The sequence below is a fragment of the Pecten maximus genome, chromosome 5, assembly GCF_902652985.1.
Source record: "Pecten maximus chromosome 5, xPecMax1.1, whole genome shotgun sequence".
NCBI classification, from domain to species: Eukaryota; Metazoa; Mollusca; class Bivalvia; order Pectinida; family Pectinidae; genus Pecten; species Pecten maximus.
In genome coordinates, this window is record NC_047019.1 from 3,037,713 (window position 1) to 3,055,653 (window position 17,941).

The 17,941-nt window shown below is 39.0% G+C and overlaps 1 protein-coding gene across 1 annotated transcript in view; it reads left to right on the plus strand.

Moving 5' to 3' along the window:
* Positions 1-17,941, plus strand: part of LOC117326709 (midasin-like) — a gene marked incomplete at its 5' end in the record, with an annotated part of 71,168 nt that continues 53,227 nt past the window's right edge. The window contains 22 exon segments of the mRNA XM_033883431.1: positions 1-179; positions 406-497; positions 1,086-1,202; positions 2,036-2,182; positions 2,467-2,617; positions 3,494-3,773; positions 4,928-5,066; positions 5,421-5,693; positions 5,922-6,118; positions 6,469-6,641; positions 7,110-7,343; positions 7,570-7,775; positions 8,468-8,590; positions 8,723-8,920; positions 9,358-9,465; positions 12,758-12,865; positions 13,180-13,260; positions 14,172-14,396; positions 15,120-15,248; positions 16,101-16,251; positions 16,517-16,642; positions 17,329-17,500. Coding sequence (XP_033739322.1) covers positions 1-179; positions 406-497; positions 1,086-1,202; positions 2,036-2,182; positions 2,467-2,617; positions 3,494-3,773; positions 4,928-5,066; positions 5,421-5,693; positions 5,922-6,118; positions 6,469-6,641; positions 7,110-7,343; positions 7,570-7,775; positions 8,468-8,590; positions 8,723-8,920; positions 9,358-9,465; positions 12,758-12,865; positions 13,180-13,260; positions 14,172-14,396; positions 15,120-15,248; positions 16,101-16,251; positions 16,517-16,642; positions 17,329-17,500 — 3,609 coding nt within the window.

Genomic DNA, 17,941 nt, shown 5'->3' on the forward strand with positions numbered 1-17,941 from the left:
ACAACATCCTGTGCTGATTCAGGGTGAGACTTCGGTCGGTAAGACCAGTCTAGTCACATGGCTGGCCCAGACAACGGGAAATGTTTGTGTACGCGTCAACAACCACGAACACACCGACCTACAGGAATACATCGGCTCCTACTCTGCAAACCAACATGGCAAGCTTGTCTTCCAGGAAGGTTTGTCATCAAATTTTACTGCAAAATTTTGTTGAATTTCTCTTTTTCTCTGCCAGATAAATAGTCCTTGTCAATATCAATGGCTTCTGCTTGGCGATTATGGGAGATATTTATAGTCAATACTACAAAGGGACTATTGTTGATGATATATGATTTAACAATATTGTTTTAAGAACAGGAAATAGAATATCTTGTAACACCATTGAATGTTTGGTTACTTTACAAGGTGTGCTTGTGGAGGCTATGAGGAAGGGACACTGGATCATACTAGATGAGTTGAACCTGGCACCTACTGATGTTCTGGAGGCCCTAAATAGAGTAAGTGTAGTTCTAACAATAAATACCCGGGTTATTAGTGACGAACTGATGTTCTGGAGGCTCTAAATAGAGTAAGTGTTGCTCTGACGATAAGTCCCCGGATTATTAGTGGTGTACTTATGTTCTTGGGGCTATAAATAGAGTAAGTGTAGTTCTAACAATAAATCCCTGGGTTATTAGGGACGTACTGATGTTCTGGAGGCTCTAAATAGAGTAAGTGTTGCTCTGACGATAAGTCCCTGTGTTAGTCCCCTACCAGTGACACAAGGGGAATTATGGGTTTCTTCTGTCTGTCTTGTACATAATTATGAACTTTCCACCAAAGTTTCTCAGTGCTCTAGCCACTTCATTCCTTGAGGAATTTTCATTAAACTTCAAACTGATAAAGATCATAATATCTTGGACAAGTTTGAGTTAAGGGATTTCGTACGAAGATCAGTTACTGTTTTTTACTGGGGAGCATGTAGGGGACATTTGATCGCTTTAGCAATACTCAGTATTGTTGTTTTTTGTTCAGTTTAATGCCCTGTACATAGTGATAACTTACCCATTGTACAGACCTAATCAATAGCATTTCATTTTATATAGTTATTGGATGACAACCGAGAGCTGTTCATCGCAGAAACCCAGGACACGGTGAAGGCACACCCAAAGTTTATGTTGTTTGCTACCCAGAATCCTCCAGGCCATTACGGAGGAAGAAAGGTAAGATATTATTACCCAGAATCTTCCAGGCCATTACGGAGGAAGGAAGGTGAGATATTATTACCCAGAATCCTCCAGACCATTATGAAGGAAGAAAGGTGAGATATTGTTACCCAGAATCCTCCAGGCCATAACTGAGGAAGAAAAGTGAGATATTATTACCCAGAATCCTCCAGGCCATTACGGAGGAAGAAAGATGAGATATTGCTACCCAGAATCCTCCAGGCCATTAACGGAGGAAGAAAGGTAAGATATTATTACCAAGAATCTTTCAGGCCATTATGGAGGAAGATAGGAGAGATAGTATTACCCAGAATGCTCCAGGCCATTACAGAGAAAGAAAGGTGAGATATGATTACCCAGAATCCTCTAGGCCATTGAGGAGGATGAAAGGTGAGATATTGTTACCCAGAATCCTCTGGACCATTTCAGAGGAAGAAAGGTAAGATATTATTACCCAGAATCTTCTAGGCCATTACGGCGGAAGAAAGACGAGGTGTTTTCGAGAATCTTCTCAGTCAGTATGCATTTATTGAAAAAAAGAAAAAATATATATTCTTTACCAGAATGCAGATGAAAATTTGAGGTTTTGTTTTTGAAGAGTCTTCCAGCCAGTACTGATGAAGAACTGTGAAATATGTCATACTAATTTGCAATTGTCTTATTTTCTAAATTTACAAGTATGCAAAACATTTTATGGTGAACACTGTATTGTTAAAGCATAAAGTACGAGTGGATTATTATACATGTAAAAAATCTCAACTCCGTCCCCTAAAGTATGTTTTCATCTGTCTTATTTACATATCTTATTAATTTCTGATTGTGTCCATCAGATGCTGTCTCGTGCCTTTAGGAATCGTTTTGTGGAGCTGCATTTCGATCAGATCCCGAGTAAGGAGCTGGAGACGATTCTCCATCAGAGATGTGACCTACCTATGTCATACGCCAAGCGACTCGTCACCACAATGTTAGACCTACAGGTACATACTACCATACACTCATACATGTATGAATGCCACATGGATTCACAGATGTATGAACACCATAGGTTCACAGGTATTTGAATGCCACTCAAATTAACTTATTGAATACAGTATATGAATGCCACAAAGTAAATTTTGACATGACAGCATGAAGGTAAGAAAAGGACTTTCGGGCTCTTAAAGAATGTAATGCAAATTCATAGGTATATGAACAGCACATTGATTCACAGGAGTATGAATTCCATACAGAGTTACAGATGTATGTAATAATAACATTTCAGACAAGGCGGAGAGGGTCAGGAGTGTTCGCCGGTAAACAAGGCTACATGACACTCAGGGATCTGTTTAGATGGGCTGAGAGGTACAAATGTAAGAATGTCAACCAGAAACAAGAGACTTTCTACGACTGGGACCAGCACATGGCTGACCACGGTAAGAACTTTATTATTGAACTGACCACATAACTTCCAAATCATGATCCATGTTCAGACAATGTGTTGGTCTGTTGGACCAATGAAATAGCTTGTGGATTCATAGCTGGCCAGGCCAGATGTGCTTTTATTATCTTTATTTGATTCTAACCTGTACAGGAGCGTTGAAGAGTGTTTGTTGTGTCGTAAAATAGGTGACTTGTGGAGCTACCAAATACAGAGCTCATCCTCCCTCCCACTCCCTAAAGGGGTGTACATAACCAATAGGATAAATACAGTACCGTACTTGGGGATATTTTGGATGTGGTTATATTTTGGTTTATTTGGCGCCAGGGGTGAATGAGCCAAAATTAAACACACCAAAATTTCACAAAGAAATTGTCGGAACAATATCTGGATAATAGCAACCGTCTTTCTGTTCATTTACTACATACCCATTACTAGCTTCCATGATCTGTCTTGATGTGTGTTGGAATATTGTTTTTTTATCAAAATGTGTCATAAAATTCATTCACATTGTTTTATATTGATTATTGTATTAGCTGTGTTCAAGGACAAGTCGTGTCTCGATCGATCGATTAACTTGTGTACAAAGCGACAACTGTTTTCCTGTGCATATAAGTGAGATTTCGTAGCATAATGAACAAATATATCAATTACATAACTTCAGGTAAGTGCCAAAATTAAACACACATGATGGTAAACGCCAGAATTTGACACACCAATATTTAACCACCCTATTTTGAGAAAAAACGCCAAATTTTGGTGACGCCAAAACATCCCTAAGTACGGTACCTGAGGGTTTATGTGACTATTGTATTTCATGATATGTATTAGAATTAAATGTTAATGATGTTACCTTGTTCTATCCAATAAGGCTACATGTTACTGGCTGGGAGGGTGAGGCGACCAGAGGAAGTGACCTTAGTACAAAAGGTCATCGAGCAACATCTCAAACGTTCTGTGGACCCAAACAAGCTGTTCACCCTTGGACCAGGTACCTCGCCTACAACCGTTACACTGCTGAAGGAAGTCACCAAGCAGACGGTCTCGGAGTTTGGTCACATCGTGTGGACCTACAACATGAGGAGATTAGCTGTTCTGATTGGACAAGCTATACAGTTTAACGAACCTGTTCTACTGGTCGGGGAAACAGGGTAAGTTTGTATATATCTGTCACTTTGGGAGACTGCATGGCTGCTCTGAGAGAACAGGATATACAGTTTAATGGTAGGGAAACAGGGTGAGTTTGTATATTGTCTATAAGATGAGGAAACCGACTATTCTGAGATAACAGGCTATACAGTTTAATGGTAGGGAAACAGGGTGAGTTTGTATATTGTCTATAAGATGAGGAAACTGACTGTTCTGAGAGAACAGGCTATACAGTTTAATGGTAGGGAAACAGGGTGAGTTTGTATATTGTCTATAAGATGAGGAAACTGACTGTTCTGAGAGAACAGGCTATATAGTTTAATGGTAGGGAAACAGGGTGAGTTTGTATATTGTCTATGAGATGAGGAAACTGACTGTTCTGAGAGAACAGGCTATACAGTTTAATGGTAGGGGAATGGTGAGTTTGTATATTGTCTATAAGATGAGGAAACTGACTGTTCTGGGAGAACAGGCTATACAGTTTTATGGTAGGGAAACAGGGTGAGTTTGTATATTGTCTATGAGAAGAGGAAACTGACTGTTCTAAGAGAACAGGCTACAAAGTTTAATGGTAGGGAAACAGGGTGAGTTTGTATATTGTCTATTAGATGAGGAAACTGACTGTTCTGGGAGAACAGGCTACACAGTTTAATGGTAGGGAAACAGGGTGAGTTTGTATATTGTCTATAAGATGAGGAAACTGACTGTTCTGAGAGAACAGGCTATACAGTTTAATGGTAGGGAAACAGGGTAAGTTTGTATATTGTCTATGAGATGAGGAAACTGACTGTTCTGAGAGAACAGGCTATATAGTTTAATGGTAGGGAAACAGGGCGAGTTTGTATATTTTCTATAAGATGAGGAAACTGACTGTTCTGAGAGAACGGGCTATACAGTTTAATGGTAGGGAAATGGTGAGTTTGTATATTGTCTATAAGATGAGGAAACTGACTGTTCTGAGAGAACAGGCTATACAGTTTAATGGTAGGGAAACAGGGTAAGTTTGTAGATTATCTGTAACATAGAGAGACTGGCTGTTTTTAGAATAGAGGCTATACTGTTTAATGATAGAGTAAGTTTGTAGCTTACCTACATTGCCGCTGTTGTGATCATATTTTCTATGTTGTTTCACACTGTCACTGTATATTCTCTACAGGTGTGGGAAAACCACTGTGTGCCAGCTGTATGCTGCTCTGAAGAAAACCAAACTCCGCAACATCAACTGTCATCTCCACACCGAAAGTGCAGACTTCCTCGGAGGTCTACGACCCTGCAGGTCACATGACCAAACTCAGGTAGATTATATTGTCCAACAACATCTGTACTCACCTTTACCAGCTGCAGGTACCTTTCACATCTGAGATTTACCTAGTTTCACTTTTCCTTTATTTTACACAGAGGGAATATGCTGGGTTTATGATTCTGTAGAATAAAAACTTAATTTTCCTTGTATTTTTCACACTTAACAGAGAAGAAAGTGAGGTTAGCCTGCATTATACATATTCCACTTTTCCTAAATTTATTCAAAGGGAATATGAAAGGTTCAACTTCAGGCATACAATTTTCATTTTCCTATATATTACACACAGATTTATGGCGACTCAAACTTCTGTACAATACAAGTTTCACTTTCCCTATATTTTACTCAGGGAGAAGGAGAACTGAAGCTATTTGAATGGGTGGATGGGCCGCTGGTAATTTCATTGAGAGAGGGATCCATGTTTCTGGTGGATGAAATCTCTTTAGCAGATGACTCTGTCCTGGAGAGACTGAACAGTGTATTGGAACCTGAGAGAACTCTTCTCCTGGCAGAAAAAGGAGGTGGAAACAGTCACCATGATGAAGTGGATAGCGTTGTTGCGAAGGAGGGTTTCCAAATTTTCGCAACTATGAATCCAGGTGGAGATTTTGGAAAGAAGGAGGTCAGTATTATCATATCTTATCAAATTCAAGTTTCAAGGTATTTTGGTCAAGTTCAAGGTCACTGTTGTTATTTTTAGCACGGCTGGAAGGGGACATACTTTAGTAATACCAAGCATGTTTCTTATATCTTAGAATGAAGATTAAAGGACATAATTAGTTTTACAACATTTAAACAAAGTTTTAATCAATTTGAATATTTCTAACAAATCTTAATCCACAATTTGTAGCTATCTCCTGCCCTGAGGAACAGGTTTACGGAGATATGGTGCGCCCAGACTGATAAATGTCAGGACCTGGTAGATATCATAGAACACAACCTCCGAAGCGGTATTCACTTATGTAATCAGGAAGATGGCACCAGTGGCTTCGGACGAGCTATGATGGACTTCGTACAGTGGTTCTCCAACAATGATATTGCTAAAAGGTAACACAGACTTTCTATTCTCTGGTTCCTCAACATCAGCATCAAATTATCGGAAAAATATCCTTGTGTTTCTCATACCGTATTTTACAGGGTATAAGACCAGGGGGCTAGTGATCTGAATGTGGGCAAAAGTTGGGGGTTGGGCTTATCCCCTGATAAGACCCCATGCTAGAAGGGGAAAAAAAAATCGGCTGCCATATTGGATTATAATACGAAAGAGGATAGCACGATCTACATCAATGATCTATGTCTGAAATATTTGTTTAAAAATAATGCCATACAATGTTTATTCCATTCACGGTAGGTAATGACTAAAGGAATTTAATGTATTGCCTAACGACTGTTAACAGGTGTACCGTCAGTATACGAGATATTCTGTCATGGGTTCACTTCATCAACACATGCTCGCGGACAGTGGACGAGGAAGGCATGGAAACTGATGACCACTGCTACAACAAGCTGGACCCTGCTCTAGCCTTCATACATGGGGCGTGTCTTGTGTTCTTAGACGGTCTCGGCTCAGGTACGGGATCCTATATTGTCTATATATGTCTGTGTTTACCTGTAATTATCAAGTATATGGAATACTTATAATAGTCAAGCACTGTAGATCTGTCACATTTGTACATGGAACTAGTGGATGTGCCTGATGACATTAATGAAGACATCCTTCTGTATAAATTTAGTAGGCAGTTAAACTATAATTTTTTACAGAAATTTATACAATGTTCATGTATTTCAAATAAAAAATCATGGTATTCGTTTAATTTTATCATTAGATAAACCCATTCTTACCTGTGTGAGTGGAGTTTCAACCTTCTCTGTATAAAAATATTTAATTATACTGTAGATAAATCATCTTGGTTCTTACCAGTACTTTTGGTGATCAGCAGACAAATTATTTAGTAATGAAAATTCTCTTAGCAAAATAAATACATAGAATGTCTGTAAATGTTAAGAGGCTAATGCATGATATTGTAATATTGTGTAGGAACCACGAGTCGCGGGAATGATGCAGAAGTACGACACCTACGCGACACCTCCATCAAGTTCCTACTTCAGCTAGTGAATCACATGACCCATCATGTCTATAGCCTCCCCACACTAGGCCTTATAAACAACATCGGTCAGTCTGAGAATTCCACCACTGGACACTCGGAACTGGACACTGTTGTCCAGAAAACAGACCAACAATTCTGTATCTACCCCTTTGCCATCAGCCGAGGTATGCACGCCTCTATAAATTCTTAAGTGCCACAGCTATCAGCTGTTTTTCCAGCTAAGATTAATTTTACTATAAAAGTTTTAAAATCATATTTTATTTACATGTATTTAGAAATAACCTTCATGGAGCTCTTGTTCCACAATGGCTGAGTGGAAATGAAAACCTTGTTGAATTCTCCTATTGCGATACTGATTAATTTGAATCAATTTCCTTACTCTCTGTCAAGGTGTGAAGAGTTGTGAGGGTGGTGATGGCTATGCTCTCCAGGCACCGACTACCTGTGTAAATGCCCAAAGGATCCTACGAGCCCTACAACTGACCCGACCCCTTCTCCTAGAGGGATCCCCCGGGGTCGGTAAGACCAGTCTGGTCGCTGCTATAGCTAAGGCGGCCGGCCAGGAACTTGTCAGAATCAACCTATCAGAACAAACTGTGAGTGTAATCTAAATCAAATGTATTGGTGAGCATAAAATACTGTAAATGGAAAATATTACAAAACAGTTTAATTTGGAGACAGTAGTCAGACCTGTATTTAAAGGGGTGAATAGAAAAAATACCTTATAAGGAGGTGGCCTTTTCAGAGGGGTTTATATACAATGAATTGTGTTACAACCCAAATATGTGACCTTTTTAGACAGGGTTTTAGCTCAAAATTGGGTTTTCGAGTTTGTGTGTTTCTTGATTGTATTTGTTTTGAAACTCTTTGGAATCAGGATATTAAATGTTAGTTGATAATTAAGATGTAGATTCCCATGCATGGCACTGAGAGTATGATCCCAAGAAGGGGAGTGTATCATTTATTAGTCCGCTACCTGTGAAAATGGGGTGACTATAGGTTTACTCCCTATCCATCTGTCAGTCCATGCAGTTTTCCGCACTTCTCTACTCAGTTTTCCCGCAATATTCTCAGCCATACTTCAAGGTAATGTTTGTGAAAGTTGGTATGTAACCTCAGTATGAGTAGCTACAGAACAAGTTTGAGTTGCAGGGTTTTTGGGTCAAGGTCAAGGTCTCTGTTACTGTTTTTTAGCTGGGGCAGGTGGGGACATGTATTGCTTCAGCAATATTTAATTCTCAGTATGTTCAGGTATGTAGTGACTTACAGGAATCATTGACTATTACAGGATGTGACAGACCTGTTTGGTGCAGACCTACCTGTGGAGGGGCAGGAGGGCGGAGTCTTTGCCTGGAGGGATGGTCCTCTGCTCCAGGCCTTAAAGGCCGGCCATTGGATCGTTCTGGACGAGGTAAACCTCATTAACATAGTACAAGATCTCGGACAAAATTTTAATACATATTGCAATCAGGGACATAGATATAGATGTTCTGCAGTGAAGCGTGATGTCCCATTACTCATTCATGGTTCTTTGGTATTTCAGTTAAACTTAGCATCCCAGTCTGTGTTAGAAGGACTAAACGCCTGTCTGGATCATCGGGCCGAGGTTTATGTACCGGAATTGGGACAAACTTTCCACATACAGCATGACAAGACAAGACTATTCGCCTGTCAGAACCCTCTGAATCAAGGAGGGGGAAGAAAGGGGCTACCCAGGTCCTTCCTTAACAGGTTTACACAGGTGAGTAGAGGGAGGGGTTAAAAAGGGGCTACCCAGGTCCTTTAGCAAGTTTACAAAGGTGAGTAGAGGGAGGGGGTAGGAAGGGGCTACCCAGGTCCTTCCTTAACAGGTTTACACAGGTGAGTAGAGGGAGGGGGTAAAAAGGGGCTACTGAGGTCCTTCCTTAACAGGTTTACACAGGTGAGTAGAGGAGGGGGTAAAAAGGGGCTACCCAGGTCCTTCCTCAACCGGTTTACACAGTGGTGAGTTGAGAAAGGGGGTCATGAATGAGTTAGTAAAGGTAATTTTGACCTTAATATACAGATGAATGGCAAATAGAGAAGTTAATGAGTGCTTAGAAAACAATGAGGTGAAAGGTCATATATTTTAATTTATTTCTTATTCTAGTTAAAATTGTAATTAAAAGCTGTTGATTACCTGATTAACCACTGTTACAGGTGTATGTTGAGCCACTGACAAAGGCTGATCTGACCTTCATATCCCGGACGATGTATCCCAGTATACCTCGGGAGCTTCTCACCCACATGGTCACGTTTAACATGCAGGTTTGTGTTTACTTATCATAACATTACTGTAATGTAACAGAAACAGGATGGCTTTACATATTTTTGAAACCTTCGTAATTTATTTTTATAAAAACAGTTATGTTTCACACACAAAATAAAATGTATCTTCAGCTTGATCAGTTCATATAAAATGTGTTGTAATTATTCAGTTAGATTCCCATGCCTGATAATAAGCCCATCCATCTATATTTTGAATTACAGTGGAACTTCGTTAACTCGAAGTCGACGGGAACACGAAAAAACTTCGAGTTATCCGAGTGTTCGAATTAAGCGAGTTATCATTTTTGGTGAAAAGTTTGGTCAATATTTGTCAATATTATATAATCATTATAACTTCGCTCTGTCGCTCATCAGTTTAGTGTGAAGACTGGTCAATACATGTAAATATATATGTAATGTTTCGTTATGTTACTTGTAATTTGGTGTAGTTTTGCCGATATACAGTCACGATAAAGTTTCTTTCACTTAGTCACTTCAAGAACGATCTGATGTCCAAATCATGTTTGCAAAAGGTAAACGATAAAACGGAATTCGACAAAATAACAAGTTATTCATGTCAAATCAAATACCCGGTAACCGTTTGAGTTTAACACAGATTGCATGCAAAACGTAACAGAACCATTACCTTTTATTGAACATATAAAATACTGTTTGATCGGCCTACTTACTTTTTAGCTCACCTGCCCGAAGGGCAAGTGAGCTTATGCCATGGTGCGGCGTCCGTCGTCCGTCCGTCCGTCCGGCGTCAACTTTTTCATTTAAACAACTTCTTCTCAATAACCAAGAGGCCCAGGGACTTGATATTGGGCCTGTAGCATGCTGGGGTGAAGGGCTAACAAGTTTGTTAAAATAAATGACCTTGACCTTCATTCAAGGTCACATGGGTCAAATAGGCTATAATCTTCGAACGACTTCTTCTCAATAACCAAGAGGCCCAGGGAATTGATATTGGGCCTGTAGCATGCTGGGGTGAAGGGCTACCAAGTTTGTTCAAATGAATGACCTTGACCTTCATTCAAGGTCACATGGGTCAAATAGGCTATAATCTTCAAATGACTTCTTCTCAATAACCAAGAGGCCCAGGAACTTGATGTTGGGCCTGTAGCATGCTGGGGTGAAGGGATACCAAGTTTGTTCAAGTAAATGACCTTGACCATCATTCAAGGTCACATGGGTCAAATAGGCTATAATCTTCAAACGACTTCTTCTCAATAACCAAGAGGCCCAGGGACTTGATATTGGGCCTGTAGCACGCTGGGGTGAAAGTCTACTAAGTTTGTTCAAATGAATGACATTGACCTTCATTCAAGGTCACATGGGTCAAATAGGCTATAATCTTCAAACGACTTCTTCTCAATAACCAAGAGGCCCAGGGACTTGGTATTGGGCCTGTAGCATGCTGGGATGAAGGGCTACTAAGTTTGTTCAAATAAATGACCTTGACCATCATTCAAGGTCATATGGGTCAAATAGGCCATAATCTTCAAACGACTTCTTCTCAATAACCAAGAGGCCCAGGGACTTGATATTGGGCCTGTAGCATGCTGGGGTGAAGGGATACCAAGTTTGTTAAAATAAATGACCTTGACCTTCATTCAAGGTCACATGGGTCAAATAGGCTATAATCTTCAAACGACTTCTTCTCAATAATCAAGAGGCCCAGGGACTTGGTATTGGGCCTGTAGCATGCTGGGATGAAGGGCTAACAAGTTTGTTCAAATAAATGACCTTGACCATCATTCAAGGTCACATGGGTCAAATAGGCTATAATCTTCAAACAACTTCTCCTCAATAACCAAGAGGCCCAGGGACTTGATATTGGGCCTGTAGCATGCTGGGATGAAGGGCTACCAAGTTGGTTAAAATAAATGACCTTGACCTACATTCAAGGTCACATGGGTCAAAAAGGCTATAATCTTCAAACGACTTCTTCTCAATAACCAAGAGGCCCAGGGACTTGATATTGGGCCTGTAGCATGCTGGGGTGAAGGGCTACCAAGTTTGTTCAAATAGATGACCTTGACCTTCATTCAAGGTCACATGGGTCAAATAGGCTATAATATTCAAACAACTTCTTCTCAATAACCAAGAGGCCCAGGGACTTGATATTGGGCCTGTCTGTAGCATGCTTAGAGCCAAGAGTCGCCAAGAACCTATCTTAGGCCAATAGTATTCTGGAATGAAGGACTAGAAAATATACTGACATGAATTAACCTGGCTTACTCTGATATTTAAATAAAGTTGTTATCAGCATAGTATCTGTAGAAATGACCTCAATCAGCTGCAATTTTGTGTAGAGGCAGGTGAGCGATACAGGCCCATTGGGCCTCTTGTTATTGATAACCACGCCATTTACATGTGTATTAGCACCGGAAGTTAGGCTGCGCATGTGCGTATAAAATGTTACTGTAACTGAGCTGGCGTTTTATCCGATTTAATAGACAGCACTGACCATTACAGTTGTACTCTGAACACCTTGGCAGTAATTACGCTATAGTTTCAGCAGTTTAAAGATTTAATAGGCGCCGGTGACTGTTTCATTTCTACACCTGTAAAAACATCAGCCGGGTAGATCTACCGGGGTGTCAGAGATTAGTTCCGCTTGAGCGAGCGGGTAGATGAGTTGTTGACTATCGTGTGTACTAATATCGGCGACCGCCTTAGGAAATGACTTGATGTAAGTAAAGCAGTACTTTTTATCACCAAGACATGTTGTTATAAGATTCAACCGACAATTTCTTTTATGAATTTATGAAACACTTATAATAGCATGTAGGTGTAGGTTAGTAGTGCCGATATGTTCAGTATTACAAACGGAATTTAGCTCTTAAAAAATGTCGGCGTTTACCACCGATTGTCGAAAATTATACTTCGAGTTATTCGATCATTTCAAATAGGATTTTTATTGTTGGGACCAAATTTTCACTTCGTATTATCCGAGTTCTTCGAGTTTTCCGAGTTTTCTTTACTAAGATAAAGAGAGAATTCTGCCGGGACCGACGAGGTACTTCGAGTTAAGCGGGGTATTCGAGTTATCCGAGTTCGAGTTAACGAAGTTCCACTGTATCTCTTTATTACTGGAGAAGATTTATATGTACAATAAAATTGTTGAAATGAAGCCCATCTATTACAGGTTAGTAAAAAATTTAATACAAATGATGGTTTTTATTACTTATTGACTTGCAATAGGCTAAACCCCTTTATTTAGTCAAATTTTATTTCTGTGGGGTTATTACAGGATAAATAAAATACAATATTTGGTGTACTGTAGATTCATCAAGAAGCCACAGTCGACAAGAGCTGGGGTCAGAAAGGCAGTCCCTGGGAGTTCAACCTGCGTGATCTGTTTCGATGGTGTGATCTTCTCTGTCACAATCAGGTACACTTATTGTCAAACTATTTTTTCAGTTTTGTCTTTCTTGATAATATGATATCAATATGTTGTATCTGATTGAAGGGCAAAATCCAAGGTCAAGGTAACAAGTAGAAAGGTCAAGGTTATTTGTAAAGATTATGTGAAGGTTACATGACAAATGTGCACTTTTCCTTGTCCAAACAATTATTACAGTTGGAAAAAAAAATATGCAAGTGTGTCAAAGATAAATATTACATTGTATAATAAAGCCAAGGTCTGTTGATTAATGACTGTTTTCCATGATTCCGAATAATTACGGTATATATTGTGAACTGCAGGTTGCGAGTGGATTTAACCCTGGTGAGTTTGTGGGCCTACTGTACAGGGAGAGACTGAGGACACTTCAGGATAAAGATAAGGTAGGCCCTACACAGGATGTTAGAGTTACCATGGTAACAGTGTAGGATTATCTGGTTCAGATGTAGGAAAAGATAAATTTTGTTTGCTTTATAAAATATTTCAACTATTTACATATTTAGCCCTGATTCTCTAACACACTTTTGTTATTTTTATGATCAAATCCATTCCTCAGTATATAATTGTTTCAGGATACATGTTTCAGGATACAATCATTTTGTGTGTCTTTTTTTGAAGCATGGCAATCGGCAAAAAAATAATTAAAAAATAGTATTGATTTTCTCAGCTTTTCTAGTGTATATGTACTGCATACAAAAAAGCACAATTTTATCATCTCATAGCATATTCATTGCTCTCTCCATGTATGTATTAGTGACTTCATTTTTGAATAGATATAGATCAAACTTCATATTTATATTCATAAAGTTCAAGTATAAGAATGCCTTGACAGAACTCATAATTCCAGGTGTTAAAGTCAAAATCACGGTTACAAGTATTAGTGGTAGAAAATCTTTTTCATCACTGTCAGACTTCAGTTTTAAAAAGATTTTTAGGTCACCTGAGACAAAGTCTCACATGGGTCAAATATGCTAAAAATCTTTAAACAACTCCTTCTTGATAACCAAAAGGCCCAGTGACCCAATATAACGTTTGTAGCATGCTTGGATGAAGGGCTACCAAGTTTGTTCAAGTGGATGACCTTGACCTTTATTCAAGGTCACAGGGGCCAAATGTGCTTAAATATAGCAAAACTCAGGTGACCATTAAGGCCCATGGGCCTCTTGTAATCGAAATCTCATATATTGTTCAAGTACGAGAATACCTCAAACAAGTTGGTATTGGCACCTGAGGGAGCTTTGTCTTGTCTTGTACACCTACAATATAACAGTAAATGTATATGTTTTAATTCTAGGTGAAGGATCTGTACGAGAGGATATTTCCTGATAGTCTGCCATTTTATACACCCAGTAGACAAGTAACAATCTCCAACAGTGTAATACAGGCGGGACACTCATTTCTTTGCTGTGAAGAGTATGTGTCAAGGGAGACAACTCGGTCACTGTACCTCCTTCACCACCTACTGGAGCCTATGGAAGCAGTGATGAAGTGCGTCCAGATGAACTGGATGTCCATTCTGGTAATAACAAAGCACTCCACTGATATATTTCCATGTAGCCAGTTTAATTATTTTAAAATGGCTGATGTTAATAATTACGGTGGTTGTACTTCTCATCTTTGCTATTTATGTTTGTGTAGGAGGATGCCATTTTTGTTTCCATATTAATTTTACCAACCTTTGAAGCAAGTTATATATCAGTTCCAGCAGCAGACAGTCTATTGATTGATGTTTTCCTGCATTTTGTGAGCAGTATAACATATATAATGATATAATGAATATCATATGATGCAACATGCAAATTTGAATTTGACCCCAGTCCTTTGTCCTTTTGTAAGACCAGCCTGGTCCAGCTAACAGGTTATGTCAATTCCAGCAGGCAGTCTTTTGATTAGGGCTATTCCATTAAGATATCCACCTGACCCCAGGACTCCAAAATAAATCACTTGTATCCATGGTTGGATGGCCTTCCTATTACTTCTATGTAATTCATTTAATAAATTCTATAGTTGATACCCCTTAACCAAACCTGGAGTGGGATAGATGTTTTACTGGAATAGCCCATAACGTTTTCCTCCATTTTATGAGCAGTATAACAAAAGATTATATGTAATAAATCTGAATTTGACTCCAGGTAGCAACTTATATCAGTTCCAGTAGGCAGTCGATTGATGTTTTCCTCCATTTTGTGAGCAGTATAACAAATATTATGATAAATATTATAAATTTATAATTTGACACCAGGTGGGGCCTCAGTCCTGTGGTAAGACCAGTCTTGTCCAGCTACTGTCCAGTTTGACCGGCCATCACCTACATGTTCTAGCAATGAACAGTTCCATGGACACCACAGAACTACTGGGCGGATTTGAACAGGTTTAGTATTCTAGTAATCCGTTGTACAATCTGTCAATTTGTTATACAGTTAATGCAACAATATATTATAGCTTACTTATGTAGGAACTGAAAATGAATCGTGCAGTTTGATAGATTCTGTTGTTATTAATTCAAACCAGTAAAGCTACATCCAGAGGTTTGATAATCTTTTCTCTGACCCTGGACAGGGATATCCACAGTTTTACCAGGGTGAGATTTTCTTATCTCACCCTAGGGAAAAGACAAGCTACACATGCTTTTTGTACGTCCTCAACTCTTGCATTTTATCACATCAGCAATACCATGATGTAACGGCGACAATACAATAATGTCACGTCGACAATTCAATCAGCATTTCCTTGCATTGATGTAACGTCAATATTAGATACAGGGTAAACAGGGTAAGAGCAAAATAGTCATTTACCCCCATGGAAGTGGGACAGGGGAATCTCAACCCTATGGGAAAGATACGTACGCTGCCAAACACTCAGCAAGCCTCGTGTTTGCCAACTTAAGAATCTTCCCCTCGGGTTGAGATTTCCCTGTGTCACCCCCACGGGGGTGAAAGATTCTATTAGTCTACATCACAGGGGTGATTATTTTTCTGCCACACTTTCCTATTGAAATTTTATTAAAGAAAAAATCTGATCCTAAGGGTTGAGATATCTTTGTCTACATCACACAGAAGCAATTATTTTCTGCCATAGTTTCTAGTTAAATGCACCAGTTGTAATTGGCGATATGAATACATCATGCCACCATTGATGGTGTATAAAATATGTAATACGATCTCACAGAGCCAGTGTTGTCTGTCTCTCTGATGTGTTTACTGACTATTTCCTGTTACTGTAGGCAGATATCCAGAACCATGTAGAGAAACTCATCTACACAACCGAATCTGTTGTCTTGGATACCACCATCCTGCTTCTCCAAGGACAACATGTCAATATGGCAGGGAGTCTGCAGCGATCCTGGAACAGCTTCAGGCAGTGTGAAGATGCAGGTAAGTGCAGTTTTGGTGGATATTCTGTGTGTTAATTCTGATTGGTTCATGGGTATCATATTCATGGGTATCATATGACAATCAACAAATTTTAATTACACTAGCACCTCCATTGAGAATCTTGATTGGCTGAATTGAATCACATGACCCAACTTTATAAAAAAGCACATTTAAGAAACTTATTTCAGTTATTATTGTTTACATGGAGGTTGATTTCATTTATTGGCTAAAATCTTTGTTGACAACATGATGAGAACTGTTTCAGAGTTTGGAACCAAACTGTCGAGTGTGGAAGAGCTAGAATCTGTCAAGGTCAAGGTCACACGTCTGACAGAGGTCATCAGTGTCATTAAACAGTCCCTCCAGACGCAGACGTCTGATAAAGGAGCAGGTAAGGACATAACAAGAATTCTTACTTCAAATTCCTTGATATTTCATGTTAAATTGTATTTCAAATAATAACGGAAATCTAAGGACACGACAAATCATGATGTTTTACTATTGAATTAAAAGATTAACATGTTTGCCTTTCCTGTTCCTCCGATTATAAATGTATTTACCAGTATCTTGATTACAGATCTAAGATTAATTGACAAGTTTCATTTTTTTTCATTTCTGTTAATAGTTGTATATAACATGTAATGGGTATCTTCTTTAAATGGTTTTAAGTGAAACCGAGGGACTATATGTTTCCTCTCCATCCGTCTTGTATATAATATGTATGTAGTGCCCAAATTTGTCAGCACTTTAGCAGTTTCACTCCTTGACGGATTTTGATAAATCAATAATAAAAAACCATGTTGTCTCAGACAAGCTTTGAGTTTCATGTTTATTTTGGTGAAAGTCTTTTGGGGTACGGTAGGGGATATGTATTGCTTCAGCACTACCCAGACTGAGCATGCTTGTTTTGTTCGGTAGCAAAAAATTAATAATTATTGAGTACATTTGTACATCTTTTTTTGGTGTGGATGAAAAAGTACCTGACTTTACAAATTGAATGTGACATGTTCTGAGATTTAATAAATTGATTAATGTAATTTAGTATGGTTGCTGAACGACATTTTCTAATCATTTCAGAATTTCTGAAGACGGTAACAGACTTGGAGTCAGAGGTGACAAAGGTGACCTCCAAGTTAACTCTGACCTCTGTAGGGTCAGGCGGCGGGGCATTTGAGTGGGCTGACAGCGTGCTGGTACAGGCATTACAGGCTGGTCACTGGCTACTTATCGACAATGTCAACTTCTGCAGGTATCAGTTGTATACAACGAATAATGTGTTATGGCCTAAATAATGTAGCAGTTAGGTATGTTTATTGCTTGCCTTTCTGTTTGTCCTTGAAATAAATCTACTTCCGACTTTATGTTAGCTTGGTTTATTTTTTGCTTAACGTCCTATTAACAGCAAGGGTCATTTAAAGGCATGTGTGCCAATTTTTTAGGTGGAGTTAAGCCTGAAGAAAAACCACCGGCCTACAGTGGTACTAGGCAACTATACTGCAAATGGTAGTTTCAGTACATACTTTTCTTTCTTGCAATTCATCATGAAATATGATTGAGAAGAAAAAATATGTGAACGATTTCTGTAGTTTTGGCTGTATTTAGTATAAAATTTCTACATTCAGCCTATAATTCTAGTTCTGTTTCTTCAATGTGTAGATGTAATTAAAGTATCAGCATGCAAGTAACTCTA